The sequence below is a fragment of the Eupeodes corollae genome, chromosome 3 (genome assembly GCF_945859685.1).
Source record: "Eupeodes corollae chromosome 3, idEupCoro1.1, whole genome shotgun sequence".
In the NCBI taxonomy this organism is placed as follows: domain Eukaryota; kingdom Metazoa; phylum Arthropoda; class Insecta; order Diptera; family Syrphidae; genus Eupeodes; species Eupeodes corollae.
The window spans coordinates 135,124,749-135,139,089 of record NC_079149.1 but is presented as its reverse complement, the minus strand read 5'-3'; the positions used below and the strand labels follow the sequence as shown (position 1 = coordinate 135,139,089).

At 33.2% G+C, this 14,341-nt stretch overlaps 1 protein-coding gene across 3 annotated transcripts in view; it reads left to right on the top strand.

Moving 5' to 3' along the window:
• Positions 1-224: 224 nt before the first annotated feature.
• LOC129949022 (protein spire) overlaps positions 225-14,341 on the top strand; it is a 135,174-nt gene continuing 121,057 nt past the window's right edge. For all 3 annotated transcript variants that reach the window (XM_056060213.1, XM_056060214.1, XM_056060211.1), the window contains exon 1: positions 225-1,453. In XM_056060213.1, coding sequence (XP_055916188.1) covers positions 703-1,453 — 751 coding nt within the window. In that variant the 5' untranslated portion in view covers positions 225-702. The remainder of the gene's footprint in view (positions 1,454-14,341) is intronic.

The following is a 14,341-nucleotide window of genomic DNA, read 5'->3' as shown; positions in this document are numbered from 1 at the left end:
CCCCTGTCCCTTGTATTTCTTCTTCTTTTTTGTTGTTGCCTTACAACGTGCAGTGTTGTGACAATAAAATCCCCCCAAGAGGAGTGTCAAGGTTATCATATGTGTATACTGCAAGTCCTTCGCTCCCAGAGAAGTCTTCTTTAGAAAAATAAAAACCAAGTGCGAGTTAGATTTTTTGTGCTGTTTTACGTTTCTTCTTAAAAATCGATCGAGTGCTTTGAATTGAAAAATCAATTTCTTAAATAAAAAATCCAACTTCCTGTTAATGTTCCTGACATAAAGGCTGGTCCTTATGCGTTTTCAGTACTTTGCGGATAACAAAAAATAAAACAAAAGAAAAGCTTAGTTTTAATAATCTACGAAAATTTTAAACTGAAATGTTAAATTGAAAAGTAAACAAACACCTGTCAATCGCTTGAATGTCGTTGTGAGAGCCTTTTGCAAAATTATCAAAACGCTAAATTTGACAGATAACGGTCTTTTTTTTCATTGTCATCCAGTTCCTCTCGTTTAGTGATAATTTTCTTCTGTGTGTTTTATTTGATTCGCAAAATTTTGTTTCTATTTGTTTCTCCCATCCCATATTTTTGTGATAAAGAAAAATAAAAATTGTGAATTTATAATTCAAGTTTTGTAAAACAAAAATTAAACAACAAATTTTGTGTGTTAATTTTTCTTCCGTTCCCCCCAATAAAATGTAATATGTTAATTAGTGGCGTAAAATGTCCCTACGACGAAGAGTTATCTTTATACACGTGTAAAAAAGTGTTGAATAGTGCCGTTAGAGTTCTTCATCCTGCTGGAGTTAAAAGTGGAATTCATCATCCTGAAATGGCTGAAGAAATTTCAGAAAATCCTGCAGGTGCAACAGCAGCACAAAGGGCTAATCCCCCTGCTTGCATCACCCAAAAACAAACGGACAAAAACAATTACAACAATGACAAAATAAACGTCCAACAACAACAACAACATTCGACAAATAGTAATAGTACAATTCTTCTAGACGATATGGATATTAAAAATGGCTTGAATTCCGAACCACCTCCTTCTCAACAACAACAACAACAGCAACATCATCAAACGACGAAGGATATTTTTGGATCGGGTGCTTCAATGATGATGATGGGGACTGGTGGTGGAAATGGTAATGGTAATAGTAATGGAAAGACTACTTCTTCTTCCGTAACCACAACAACTACAACTTCAGTGACGACGACGATTTATGATTGTACAAGACCAGAGTCTTGCATTAGTTTGAAGACTATCTTGAGTTCGTTTAATGCTCCTCTGTCGGAAGAACAGGCGTGGGCGTTGATCTATCAGTCGGTGAAGTTGTACAAGGATGTGTTCCAGAGGCAGGACACTCAATTTTCCGACACAGACGTGCCAGATAATCTGGAAGATGTCAGTGTTCACAATGATGGAACGGTGCATATCAGCTTGCGCCAGCAAAGTAAGTTTTTTTTTTTAAATTTATTTAATTTTATTCTTACTATACAAGTACAGTTGAAGCCGCTTAACTGAAACTAGTAAATTTTAAAAGAGGTCTAATTACTCAAAAAAAATGGTTTCCTATCAAGGAAATTGAGGAAAATAACATTACTAAGGTATCTAGAGGGTGAATATAAGTCCAAACTGTAAACACCTTAGGATTGTTATAAAGTTTGAGTTGTTCCAGTTCTTCAGTCATTCGTCTCTTTTGTTGATTAGATTTCGACCACAAGTTATTTATTTGCACAGTTGTCTTAGATGTTTTTTTTTAAATTTTTCAACTATCTATCTTGTTTAAGGTTTTTTGATAAGATAAGGTGAGATTTCTTAATTTAGCTACTATATTTTTCTACCTATACTTGCTGAGAAGTATTTCTTCAGAAAAGTTAACAAACTTTAGAGATTTCGCCTTGTTACTCTGACGTACGTAATTTTTGATGAGTGTTTCGCCTTCTTTATTTTATTACAATTTCAATTAATCACTGAACCCTTTAAAATAAGTTGTTACATTAGGTAACTTTTTTAAGTAGAAAACCCTACATTTTTCGTCTAGCTAAGTTGTAAAAAGATAAGATAACTTACTTTACATTTCCCTAAAAAGGCAATGCACTTATGTCACACTGTATTTATACCTTTATCTACGATATCTTATTTTTGTATGACAGTTGATCTAATTTAAATGTCAATAAAATAATTAGCTTGTGTGTTAACACCTTAAACATAAAATGACATTTTAATGAAGAGAAAAAAGGTCTTCATATATAATAAAAACTTTCAAGTACTTAATGTTTTGAGGGTTCAGCCCTTAAATGTATTAGATTTAATGTTTACCTGTTGTTAGTGCGTTCTCTTTTAATAAATAATAAAAAAGGTCTTAAGTAGGTAGAAGGTTATGAAATGTTTTAAAGATGGACACAAATAATGCCTTTTAAAAACAGGTTCTCAAGAAATTGCAATCTTTTCGACTTGTTTGATAAGGACTTCAAATTTTGCGATCGCAAATCACTCGACAAACAAAAAGATTGCAATCATTTGAATTCAATCTTTTGATTGCAATCGTTTTAGACTTGTTGCATTTATTTGTATTCCTTGAATTCCTTTGCAGTATTTGCATTTAGTGAATTGTTTATTTTGAAACTTATATTTGCATTATTTTACAACCCTACCTGTGACTTTGTATAAAGTTCAAGACGCTGTTTAAGATACCAGCAAATAAAAATACACGCTTATGTTTATGTTCATATTTGAATAACTTTTACTCAAAATTTGAATTAAATGGGGATGCCACAAGTTGTCAAGACAAAAATGAGGAAAATTTTATAATTTATAAAAATCGGAAGATGAGTTTATTTTGACTTTCACAGCTGTAAAAAAATACTTCTAATTGGATGTAAGTTTGAATGAACTGTCAGACATATTTTACAAGGTGACAGTTAAAAACAGTGCGCATTTTACCATCAGTCAGCTTCTTGAAAATGTTCAAACAAACAGAACTTTTGTTTGATGCAGTTTTTTAAGGTATGCTTCTACCTGCAACTTTGTATAAGGCTTTTAGCATTATTGTTCAAGAGTATTTTCTAGATACCAACTAAAAATTAATTTGAGTTTTCCAAATATTTTAATGAACTGTCAGAAAATTTAAACAAGGTGACAGTTAAAACAGTTCGAATTTTCACCGTCAGCTTCTTGAAAATGTTCAATCAAACAGAACTTTTGTTTGATGCATTTCTTTATGATATTCTTCTACCTGAAACTTTGTATAAGGCTTTTAGAATTATTGTTCAAGGGTTTCTTCTAGATACCAACTAAAAATAATTATTGGATTTGAGTTTTCCAAATATTTTAATGAACTGTCAGAAAATTTAAACAAGGTGACAGTTAAAAACAGTGCGCATTTGCACCGTCTGTCAGCTTCTTGAAAATGTTCAAACAAACAGAACTTTTGTTTATTAAGTCTTCTTTTCTGATTTTCAAAAACATAAAACGTCATAATTCCATATACGAGTAAAATTGTAGACTACATACACATGATAGAAAGACCCTCATTCCATACGATATAAAGCTCTTTTTTTGTAATAGACTTTCTCAATAGTATACATATAAAGTGAAAGACTTAAATGACCTTGACTTTGACATCAAATTGAAATGCAAGTGATGTTTTGCCTTTTTTCAAATAAATAAATTGCATCTATTACGCTTCAGTTTTTTATTCTCAAAAACAAAACACTCAACTTATAAGCTTGCGAGACACATAATAATTCAAAACAGCAATATGAGATAATCTTTCTAATTCAATTCTCTATGTCAAGCAACACAGAATCGGTTTGGACAATCCTATATTCTATCCACCCCTTTAATAAATTGGCATTTTCTCGTTTTGTGTTTAAATTAGAATGAGGGTGAAAATACATGGATAAAAATTGTTCTTAAATCAAAACCAAAGCACAATAAATTGTTTGATAAGAAAAATGTCACTACATTTACAGTGTGAACTTACATTTTAGTGTGAAAAAGTTGCGAGAAACGTCACTGTCAGCTTTTGACAGATGGCGTTTTACATCGTTACATGATGTCGTTTAGGACATCTGACAGTTGCTGACAATTTCTTACACGTCATTTATCGTCAAAAATGGAGTTCTGCACAAGATCTGCCAAACGTCATCTCATTGACAGCTCATGTCAGATAAATGACTTTTCTAAAAATAATGTAAGATCTGACAATCCGCCAGATTTTCAAAATAGAAATGTTTCAAATGAAGTTTCACAACTCTCTCCAGTTAATTTTTGATCAATCGGGGTCAAATAATAATAAATGCTGAATAAGTATGACAGGAGTTCATGTTCGATATAAAACTTCATTCAAAGTGATTAAATTTTTTTTTGTTTTATTTTTGTACAGTGCATCAGGTTGACATTCTATATTCTGTTCACCTACCCCAACAAAAAACCAACAAAACTGTTGTAGACATAACTAAAAATTTAAAGCGCATGTCCTGTGACCTTCACAGGCTGATGCGAGTGTTGGAAAAAATGAAAACACGGAACAGATGATTCTATACCGGAAGATGAAAAGAAAAACACAAAAATAGGAATGTGGACTCTTCTGCTATAAATTTTGAGCTCCCATTCAGTGAAATCGCCAAAACGGTTTGATATGCAACGCCACCACCGCTTTTTGTGTGTCTCATTTTTCCAAAGTGTCGCTGTTCGTGTGACATTAGTTTTTTGTTGTCAGATTATGTAGATTGGGAAAAGTGACGTTTGTACACTGTTATGGATCTGACATATTCAATTGAAATAAAACAATATACATAAGAAAAATTATACCTATCAAAGTTGATTTAGACTTGAACACAAAATGTTGCCACCCACGAATTTTCACTTATATTATGCGACCAAGTGTCTAATTTTATTTTCTTATGTCACTATGACAGGCCTAAGCACGGAATTGGGAAATTTAATTTCCATTGGCAGATCAGATTACAAAATAAAATCGGATGCAGCTTAAAGAAAATGCCATAAGAAATTGCAAAATCCTATATGATTAAAAATTGGCTTCACTGCATAAAATAAAAATACCTTTACCTAACCTATGAAGTGTCTCTGAGCTGTCTGAGCTCTCTGTTTCTTGAGGTTTTGTTGTAACAAACAAACAAACATCCATTCATCTAAATTTAAAAATAACACAAACAGGCCTATAGAATAACCTGTTATAAATGTTTTTATTTTTTATATTGTTGTTTATTATTGTGAGAAGTTTTTCTTTTCTAATTCAAATTAGATGAAACAAAAATGAAAGTCAATTTTTGGATTTTAACATTCCTCCACCTTGTGAATTTTTATGTAGGTACGTTAAATTTATGTATAGATAACGTTGCGGCCGGCAGCGAGCAACGCGTGTATATTCCGTCTTTTGGAAATGCATTTTTTCTTTAAACTTAAGGCCCTGCCGCAGTGGTCAATTTTATTTTAATAGCTTGAGAAAACTAAAATAAGTTTATCTTGATGGTTTTTTTGGATGAGACTTTTAGCTAGAAGGGTTAGGTGATGTGGATTTTTGATGTTTAGACCGAACCGAAAAGACACTCTCTCTTTTTCCATTAAGATTTAAGAGTTTTGACGAACATAAGAAACAATTTGTCATCCAACTTTAACCTCACCACAGCAGCAGCAGCATTTTTCTTGAAGCTTGAAGTTGAAAGGTTTTTGAAATTTGAGAGAGCTTTCGAATGTGCACATATAAACGTTCAATCCATTAAGGTGGTCTTTTTCTGTGTGATAAATCGTTAGTTCTTTAAAATACCATTCATATATTTGTTCTATTCTTTCCAACGACGACGCGTAACCGGTCGGTCTTCGCATCGTCGTGCTTCGATGGTACTATTATGGTCTTTAGTTGTTTTATATATGCATAGGCTTTTAACACCTTTTAGATTCATAAAATAGATAAAAATGACGGATCCATTGATGAAGTTGCAATAAAGTGAGGAATTAAGTGAGGTGAAGAGTTCATTAAGAATTTTTATAAATTTTGTTTCATTTTTGGGCGCCCATCATTTTGAAGAGGGAAAAGAATTTCCCATTAATGATTTTTAGGTTTTTCGGTTTTTCACAGAGGTTAGGTTAGGTATTAGTCATTTCCTTATAAGAAGTCTCAGGGTATATAATTATTTATGAGAGAACATAACAAAAATTGTTCTTTGGTGTATTTTATTTGATTATTATTTTCAAGTGGGGGGCAGTGGGAAACATTTTTTGAACATGAATTAGGTTCAAGAAAATAAAAATAGAAAATTTGAAGAATGATTCAGTTGAAAGAATTTCAATGTATTATTTTTTGATGGAAAAGAAATGTTCACAAAGCCGATATGAGAGGATTTTTAGGTCATGACACGATTTTGGAATGTGTAATTATTTTTGAAATTATTTGATGGTTTAGTGAGTTTCTTATTATAATTGAAAGTACATGAAATTCAATTTGGCAGCAGAAAGCATATGATAGTTAGAATTGTAGGTTACTTTTTTGTGACCTGTAAAGTTTAAAAAAAAAAACTTTTTTTTAATATGTTGAATTGAAAATGTTGGAATTTTTAGAAGTTTTCAGGTCCTTAGAGTATCATTCCACATTTTCTTGTCAATTTATTGTCGCTTGGAAAAGGAAAGCGACATACATTTTGTATTTATTAAATGGTTATTTCTTAAGGAACCGATTCTAAAATCAATTCTTTTTGTCTACAAGAATTTTTAGCATTTTTTGTAATAATGTGTCTACATTTCCTATAAACCTCGAAAACCGAAGCATAATCTTTTTTAAATTTTATTAAGGATAATTAATTAGGTAAGACAATTGACCACTACAAAAATTTGGCGTTTTTGACATATAACAATATTTTGAGAAAAAATATATTTGACAATTGAAAAAATAAGTTAAAACATACAAACAAATAAGTAATTTTTATCGACTCCAATATTTTAATTACCTACATTTCACAGCTCTTTAAAACACGGTTTGAAATATTGAAAATTATTAGAACTATTCTTGTGGTCCCAAAAATAATAATATTGATTTTTTAAGTCGAAATGTGATTTAAAAAGCTTCATAAGTAAGCTCAAAAAATTCAATTCAAGTTGAAGGTGTTTAATGATCAAGACCTTAAATTAATTTAGTAAAATTTTTGGTAAGAATTAAATTTACAGAAAAAATATTATCAATAGTATTTTTAAAGAAATTTTTAAAATTATAAATAAAATAAGTTTGAAGTCAGTATCTTGCATTTTTTAAAGATATTCGAATCAAAATTTAAGTCGTGTTTAAAAAAACTGGCAAATATTTTTCTAAAGTTTTAATCGATGCCAAAATGTAATTTTTCTGAAATGTATTATGAAAATTTTACCATTTCTTGATTGTAAAATATTCTGAGTTGATAATTTTTCGTTTTCAGTTTTTCTTAAAATTCAAAGTGTTCATAATTTTCCAATGTTTGATTTTACCAATTCGGTAAGATTGTAATATAAACTGTAATATATGAATGTAAGTCGATATTATTACTGGTTCGTGTTGTTTAGAAAATTCTCAAAAATCTGTAAAACGAAATGAATTCTCTAAAATCGAAATCCAAAGTCCAATGAAAAAGAATTTTGAAACTTCAAAAAATTACACAATTTTCGATTTAAAAAATCGAAGTGATTACAAAAATTACCAAAGCAGTATTATGAAATTCTGAACATTGACTACATTTTATCGCCGTCATTGTAATAGACTGGTTTGAGCTGACTTAGTCTACTTTCACTAAATTATAGGCAGCTTACCTAAATCCTTATAATTTAACCATAGTTAAAGATGTTCCAACTGTGTTCCAAGAAACAAAGTCCCGAACACCAACGTTCAACAAGAGGTTGGGATGCGACCCACACCGATAACTTTCTATTCCGTCTGTAGATTTGTCTTGCTTAAAAATTTGTAGGGTTGGGTTAAAAAAGTTGTTAGTTGAATTATTCTTCAACAAATTAAAATTGCCAACAATATTTTTCCTATAAAGAAATAGTTTGGTTTGAAAATGCAGTTTTGTTAAATAGATTTGTAGTCGAAAACAAATTTTTACCAATTGGCAATGGCCTCCACGGCTTTGCATGCACATGCGCACTCTTTTGTTGAAATTTTCCATGACCATTCTGCATAAATGTGGCTGAATTTCGTTGATGCAGCGTTGAATCTCCTCCTCTAATGCACGGGTGGTTGTGGGCTTGTTGACATAGACTTGTGATTTCAAATAACTCCATAAAAAGAAGTCTAATGGTGTTAAATCACACGATCTAGGAGGCCAATTTTGATCACCGAAACGAGAGAGTACACGACCTGGAAATGTCTCATGCAGTAATTGAATTGTTTCTAGGGCTGTATGACATGTGGCACCGTTTTGTTGAAACCACATATTGGACACATCAATATCATCCAATTTTGGCAGAAAGAACTGTGTAATCATGTCGCGATATCGAGCACCAGTAACAGTCACTGCTTGACCAGCATCATTTTCAAAAAAATATGGCCCAATTATGCCTCCAGCCCAAAATCCACACCATACAGTCACGCGTTGTGGATGCATTTGTTTTTCGACAATTACATGTGGGTTCTCCGAACCCCAAATGCGGCAATTTTGGCGATTGACAAAGCCATCAAGATGAAAATGTGCTTCATCGCTTAGGATGATTTTGCTCGAAAAATCAGAGTCCATTTGTTGATGTTCAAAAATCCATTCAACGAACTCTCTTCTCTGTCCATGGTCATTAGGCTTCAATTGTTGTGTTAATTAAATTTTGTAAGCATGAAGACACAGATCTAGAGAGGTTCTTGAAATTTGCAATTCTTGTCCACGACGTCGAATTGAGGTTCCTGGATTGTCAGCAACACTCTCACGCACTGCTTCGACATTCACATTTCAACGGTTTGTTTTTGGACGACCAGTGTGTTTGGCGTCTCCAACGGATCCAGTCTCCATGAATTTTTCAATTAATCTCTTCACAGTTGACGAAGTTAAAACACTATTCCGATCATATTTTGTATTAAATTTTCGAACTGCAGCCGCCAAACTTTCACTATTTTTGAAATATTCTTTGAAGACACGTTATTCTATGGTGTAACGCTCCATTTTTAATAACCCTATATTGTTAGCTGTCAAATTGCTTTTTTTCAGGGTTGCCAACACTTCACTGCACAAATGGCGGCAAATTCAAATCTTGCGTTAGACCCTTTAGATCGTGATTTTAGAAGCTCTAGAGAGGACTTTACTTCTCAATTGCCTTCTAAGTCCAAAGAAGCAGCGATTTGCAAGAGTTATTCATCGTTTGATTTCAGCGTTGGTGTCGTTGTCTGTGTTAAAAGCGGTGCCTAGGTAGACAAAGTCCTTTTTTGATGACATCATATACTTGGTCTTGCCCTCATGACCACTAAACCCATCTTCTTCGCTCCCGTCGCAATGCTCAAAAACGCTCCACTGACATCACGCTTTGCTTTTCCATTTATGTCAATATCATCTGCGTATCCGAGTAATTGGATGGACCTTTGGAAGATTGTGCCTCTAATGTTGACGGTTGAGTTTTGCACAATTCTTTCCAGAACGATGTTGAAGAAGTTGCATGACAGTGCATCGCCTTGTCTAAAACCTTTTTTTTTGGGCATAATATGCATCGGTGATATCTTTTCCGACCTTGATAGAGCAGCGTGCATTCTCCATCGTCATTCTGCACAAACGGATGATTTTGACAGGGATGCCAAGACTAGACATTGCTCTGTAGAGCTCTTCCCTATAGAATGCCGATAGTGGACTTTTCTGGTCTGAAGCCACACTGATAAGGACCAATCAGATTGTTGACGATCAATCAGGTCAGACGTTCACATAATACGGCAGAGAGGATCTTATATACAATGTTAAGGAGACTGAAGCCTCTGTAGTTGCTCTTATGTATCGGGCACACTATGCTGAGATTCCACTCATCGGGCATGCCTTCTTCCGACCATATTTTGCAGATGAGTTGGTGCATGCTCCCTACCAAGTCACCGCCTCCTGCTTTGAATAGTTCGGCAGCGATGCCGTTAGCTCCAGCTGCTTTATTTGACTTAAGCTTAGATATAGCTATCTTCACTTCATCAAGGTCGGGTAGGCGGAATTGTTGATCTGCGTCGCCGAGGTTTAGTGGTTCTATCTTCCTTACAACGGAATTCGGATCGTCATCGCCATTACATAATTTGGAGAAGTGGTCTTTCCATATTCTCAGTATCGGCTGTGGTTCTACTACGATGTTCCCCTGATCGTCTTTACAGGCTTCGGTTCGTGGCTGGTACCCTTGTGAGGTTTTTTTGTACCTTTTGGTAAAATTTACGAACCTCATTCCTCTTGTGACATCCATTGGTTTTCAATGCTTAATGCAGGCAGCATAGGACTCCTTAAGAGGTTATTAGAGACTCGATTGGAAAAGGACATGGCAGTCTCTTGCGATTGTAGACGTCTAACGTCGAATCTTCTCAGTTGAGAGAATTTATCAATACAAATCAAAATTGGTTTTGCAAAGGTGAATTGATTAAATATTATGTCATTTTGGATACCTCCAATTTTGTTTGTATTGTGAATGTACGTCTATCAAATGTTTGTTTTAATTAAAAACAACATTAAACAAATTGATCTGAAAATGAAGAGTTAAAGGATCTTGTTTTTGAGAAAGTTGCCAAATTACTGAAATTGCTAAAATGTTTAATTCTGTTGGGGCCACCATTAGTGGTTGTTATTTTTATTTCATTTTCATTTTAATTTTGGATTTTTGACCGTTCTAAACACTCTGACATTTTTCTAAAGTTTCATTCGGCGAGTTAACTGGAATCATGCCCACAAATGTTTACTACGTTTTTAATTTATTTGGAAAAATATTAGTAACAATTTTGTAAATTAACTAATTCAAAACTAACATTAACTCGTTATTTTGTAACTATTACGAACTCATCAACTATTATTATTATTATATTATTTTATTCAAAACAGATAATTTACAATTAAAAAAAATATATTGGGTGGCGGAACAGTCCTTTGAGAACTAATGCCTAATAACTTACAACTCTCAACCATTTCTTTGTGCGAGTACTGTTTTCAGGGATGAAGGGGAACTAAAATTTAAAGCTGAATCCAGACGGAGAAAGCACTTTTCACGAGAAGAATTAGTCTTGAAGAATTTGTCAATCCCTCGCAAGAGGCAGTACCAGTGAAAAAAACTTTAGGTGGCATAGGCAGGGATCGAACCCAAGACCTCTAGCATGACAGTCCAACGCAATAACCATCATGCTATAAATTTTTAATTTACAATTAAGCAACAATATTAATCATTGAAAACCATCACAATTAATATAGTTGATCTTTGCAAAAAGATTGCTTGAAAAGCCTTTCGATATTACAAGTAATCACCAAAACCTGCGTTTTTTTAAAAATAAATATGTGACCAATATTTATTTGAAATCCGTGTTCTTAGATATCAATGAATGACATTTCGTTGACATTTATTCCGCTCATTTATTGCACTTCTTTTCATTGTCAAGCCCTAAAGACTTAATTACCACTGTCTTGCGATTTCTTATCAATTGAGTATGATTTGCTTTTGATTATTTATTAATTAATGCTTAATTTGACTGATTACAGTGTAAAACACAAACCAGCTGTCAGTAAAAAGCCACTTTCAACTAAGCAACAAATCCATCTTTTATATGAATCCCATATGATTAAAAATCTAATTAATTTCTAAATGTAAATATCCCAAAAACCACAATCAGAATTTGCATTCAAGAACCCAAGAAGGCGAGTTGCATAATCTTTTGTTTTCACTTTCATGTCCATAAATATCCCTCACACAAAGACCAGACGCCGCCGCCGCTGAAGACCGTCGTCGTATTTTTTGAATTGTTAATTCCTCAAATGTAGGTGTTCTCTTCAGCGTGTTATATAAACCGAAAGAAAAACACCCACTTTTTCCATAAACCAAACACAAGACGGAAGAAATAAAAAAGACCAAAACCTCTTTCAAATGTAAATTTTTCTAAAACCAAAAAAGACGCCAGAGAAATTAATTTAGAAATTGCATTAATTTGTTTATCATATTATTTTGGTCAAATCAAAACCGTCGAAAAAATCATTTTTTTCGCTTTAAATTTTTAATTTTGTTCTCATTTGCATAAAGAAACTGAAAGTTCCAAGCATTAAAAAAAACAACAACTGAGAATGCGAAACGCACGTGATAAAACAAAATTTCTACAAATTAGCAAAACAGCTAAAAACCCGCAAAAATAAAAAAAAACAACAACAACTAAAAAAGTAATAATAATCATTAGACCCCGCATTAAAAAGACAACTTAAGAAAAATATTCACTTTTACTAACTTGTCGTGTCTTTATGTCTCGTGGAAGAACGACGACAATCTTCGTGTAAATTGGTCGTCATTTGCTCAGTTAGTTTCATTTAATTCCATTATAAGATCATGATGATCATGTTGTCTTGAGAAAACACTCGAATTGACCCAGAAATCTTACTGAAGCCTCGAGCAGAGCAAACTGAAACTGCATTTCTTTTCTTATTCCTCCCATATACTATAGGCCATCCATCAGTCTACACAGCTTCATCTCACGGCATGGCATCGGCTGCGACTTTGGCGTTTCGTTCAACCTGTGTCACATCAGGTTTATGTGAACAAGCCTTTTTCCATTTTGTTATACCCCCTTCGCACTACAGAGCATCGCTTCACCTTCTCATTCTCCTCCATCGAAGCTTCACTTTGATTTCTTTTTAAAACAAGTTGAATTCTAAGCTTATCGGAAGAACCATAAATCTTCGTGTATAGCTTATAACACCTGGAGGCTTTACAGTCAGTGGAGAGGCTGCCAAAGTTTATATTGTGTAATCTGATAAACGACCGACGACGACTTCGACATCTCACAAATTATATTCTATAGCCAAAGAACTAAAAAAGAGAAAGTGATGGGTGGTTTGCTTCTCCTCAGACTGTGAGATGGAGATAGAGAGGCGAAGAAGGTATATCAGAAATCGCGGGTCAAGAGTGTTCTTTGGCATGAAGCCGAGTCGAAGCCGAAGCCATTCCCATTTCCCCAAAACCTCCCTCTAAATTTTAATTGCTTTCATTTAAGTTGTTGTATTTATATGCTTTGCTTATAAGTTGTAAATTGGCTTGCACTTGAGGTGCAGTGGAGTGGAACTAGAGCTGACGGAGCTGATGGCGCTATAGCTATGCAAAGTCTGGCCAATGGCCTAGATTTTAATTGTTGGATTAAATTGAATGCACGACTACATTTTAAAAATGCTAAACTAAATGCAATTTTCCAATTGCAAACTCTGAGACCGTCCACACACGGCTTATGTTGGTTTGTCGATGATATACATAAGGTGTACTTTTACTTGGGTCAAGCAGTATTCTTGGAGGAGGTGTCACTTTCTCGAAAAGATCAAAATCTACAAATTAAATTCTTAGTTTAAATTTGATCCTACAAACAAACCTTCTCTCTAAGAGTTATCATTTCACTTAGAAAAACAAACATGTGGAGGGGGCCTAAGTATTTTATAGGAAAGCACTGTTTCCTAGATCGTATCTTTCAATCTGACTGATGACAGTTTTAAATAAAATTGGTCTAGTTTGTAAATCTAAACCATCATCGCTACGACATGACAACTCAAATTAACAATTATTTATTTAATGGGAAATTTAAATTGTGATTATTTTTATGATTAAAGTGTTTATAACTATATGAGCTTTGAATGTGAATGATGTTAAAAAGCAATAAGACAGTAACGTGACGATCCAAACCCGAAGAGATGACAGGCGGATAGTCAATATGATTACAAACCTAAGCAAAATATAATTTTATAGCTTTTTATGGCAAGAAGAAGAAATGATACCGTTCCAGGTTGATTGATTATGTTTTTTATTTTTTGGTTTTTATTTGTTGTTTAATTTATGATGTGAAAATAATACGAGTGGATAAAATAGTCTTATTTTTTATGATGATATGGACAAAGGTTAGGGAACTTATAACCTAAACATCATCCGGTTTTGTGAAAGAGTTGGAATTCGGAGTAATAAAAAAATGCGTAATACTTATGTTTTGTTTTATAATTTTGATAATGAAGTTGACAGAATTGTTGTTTTGTTGTTGGCGTAAAATTCACATGATCGAATTTTACAAGCTTTTGTTTCGAAAGAAACAAATACTAATTCATTGAATGAAAATTCAAATTATTCGACAAACGAGTTTATTTGCAGGTAAGAAATGTGAATTTTTTAAGGTTTAAAATGTAAATAAACGATA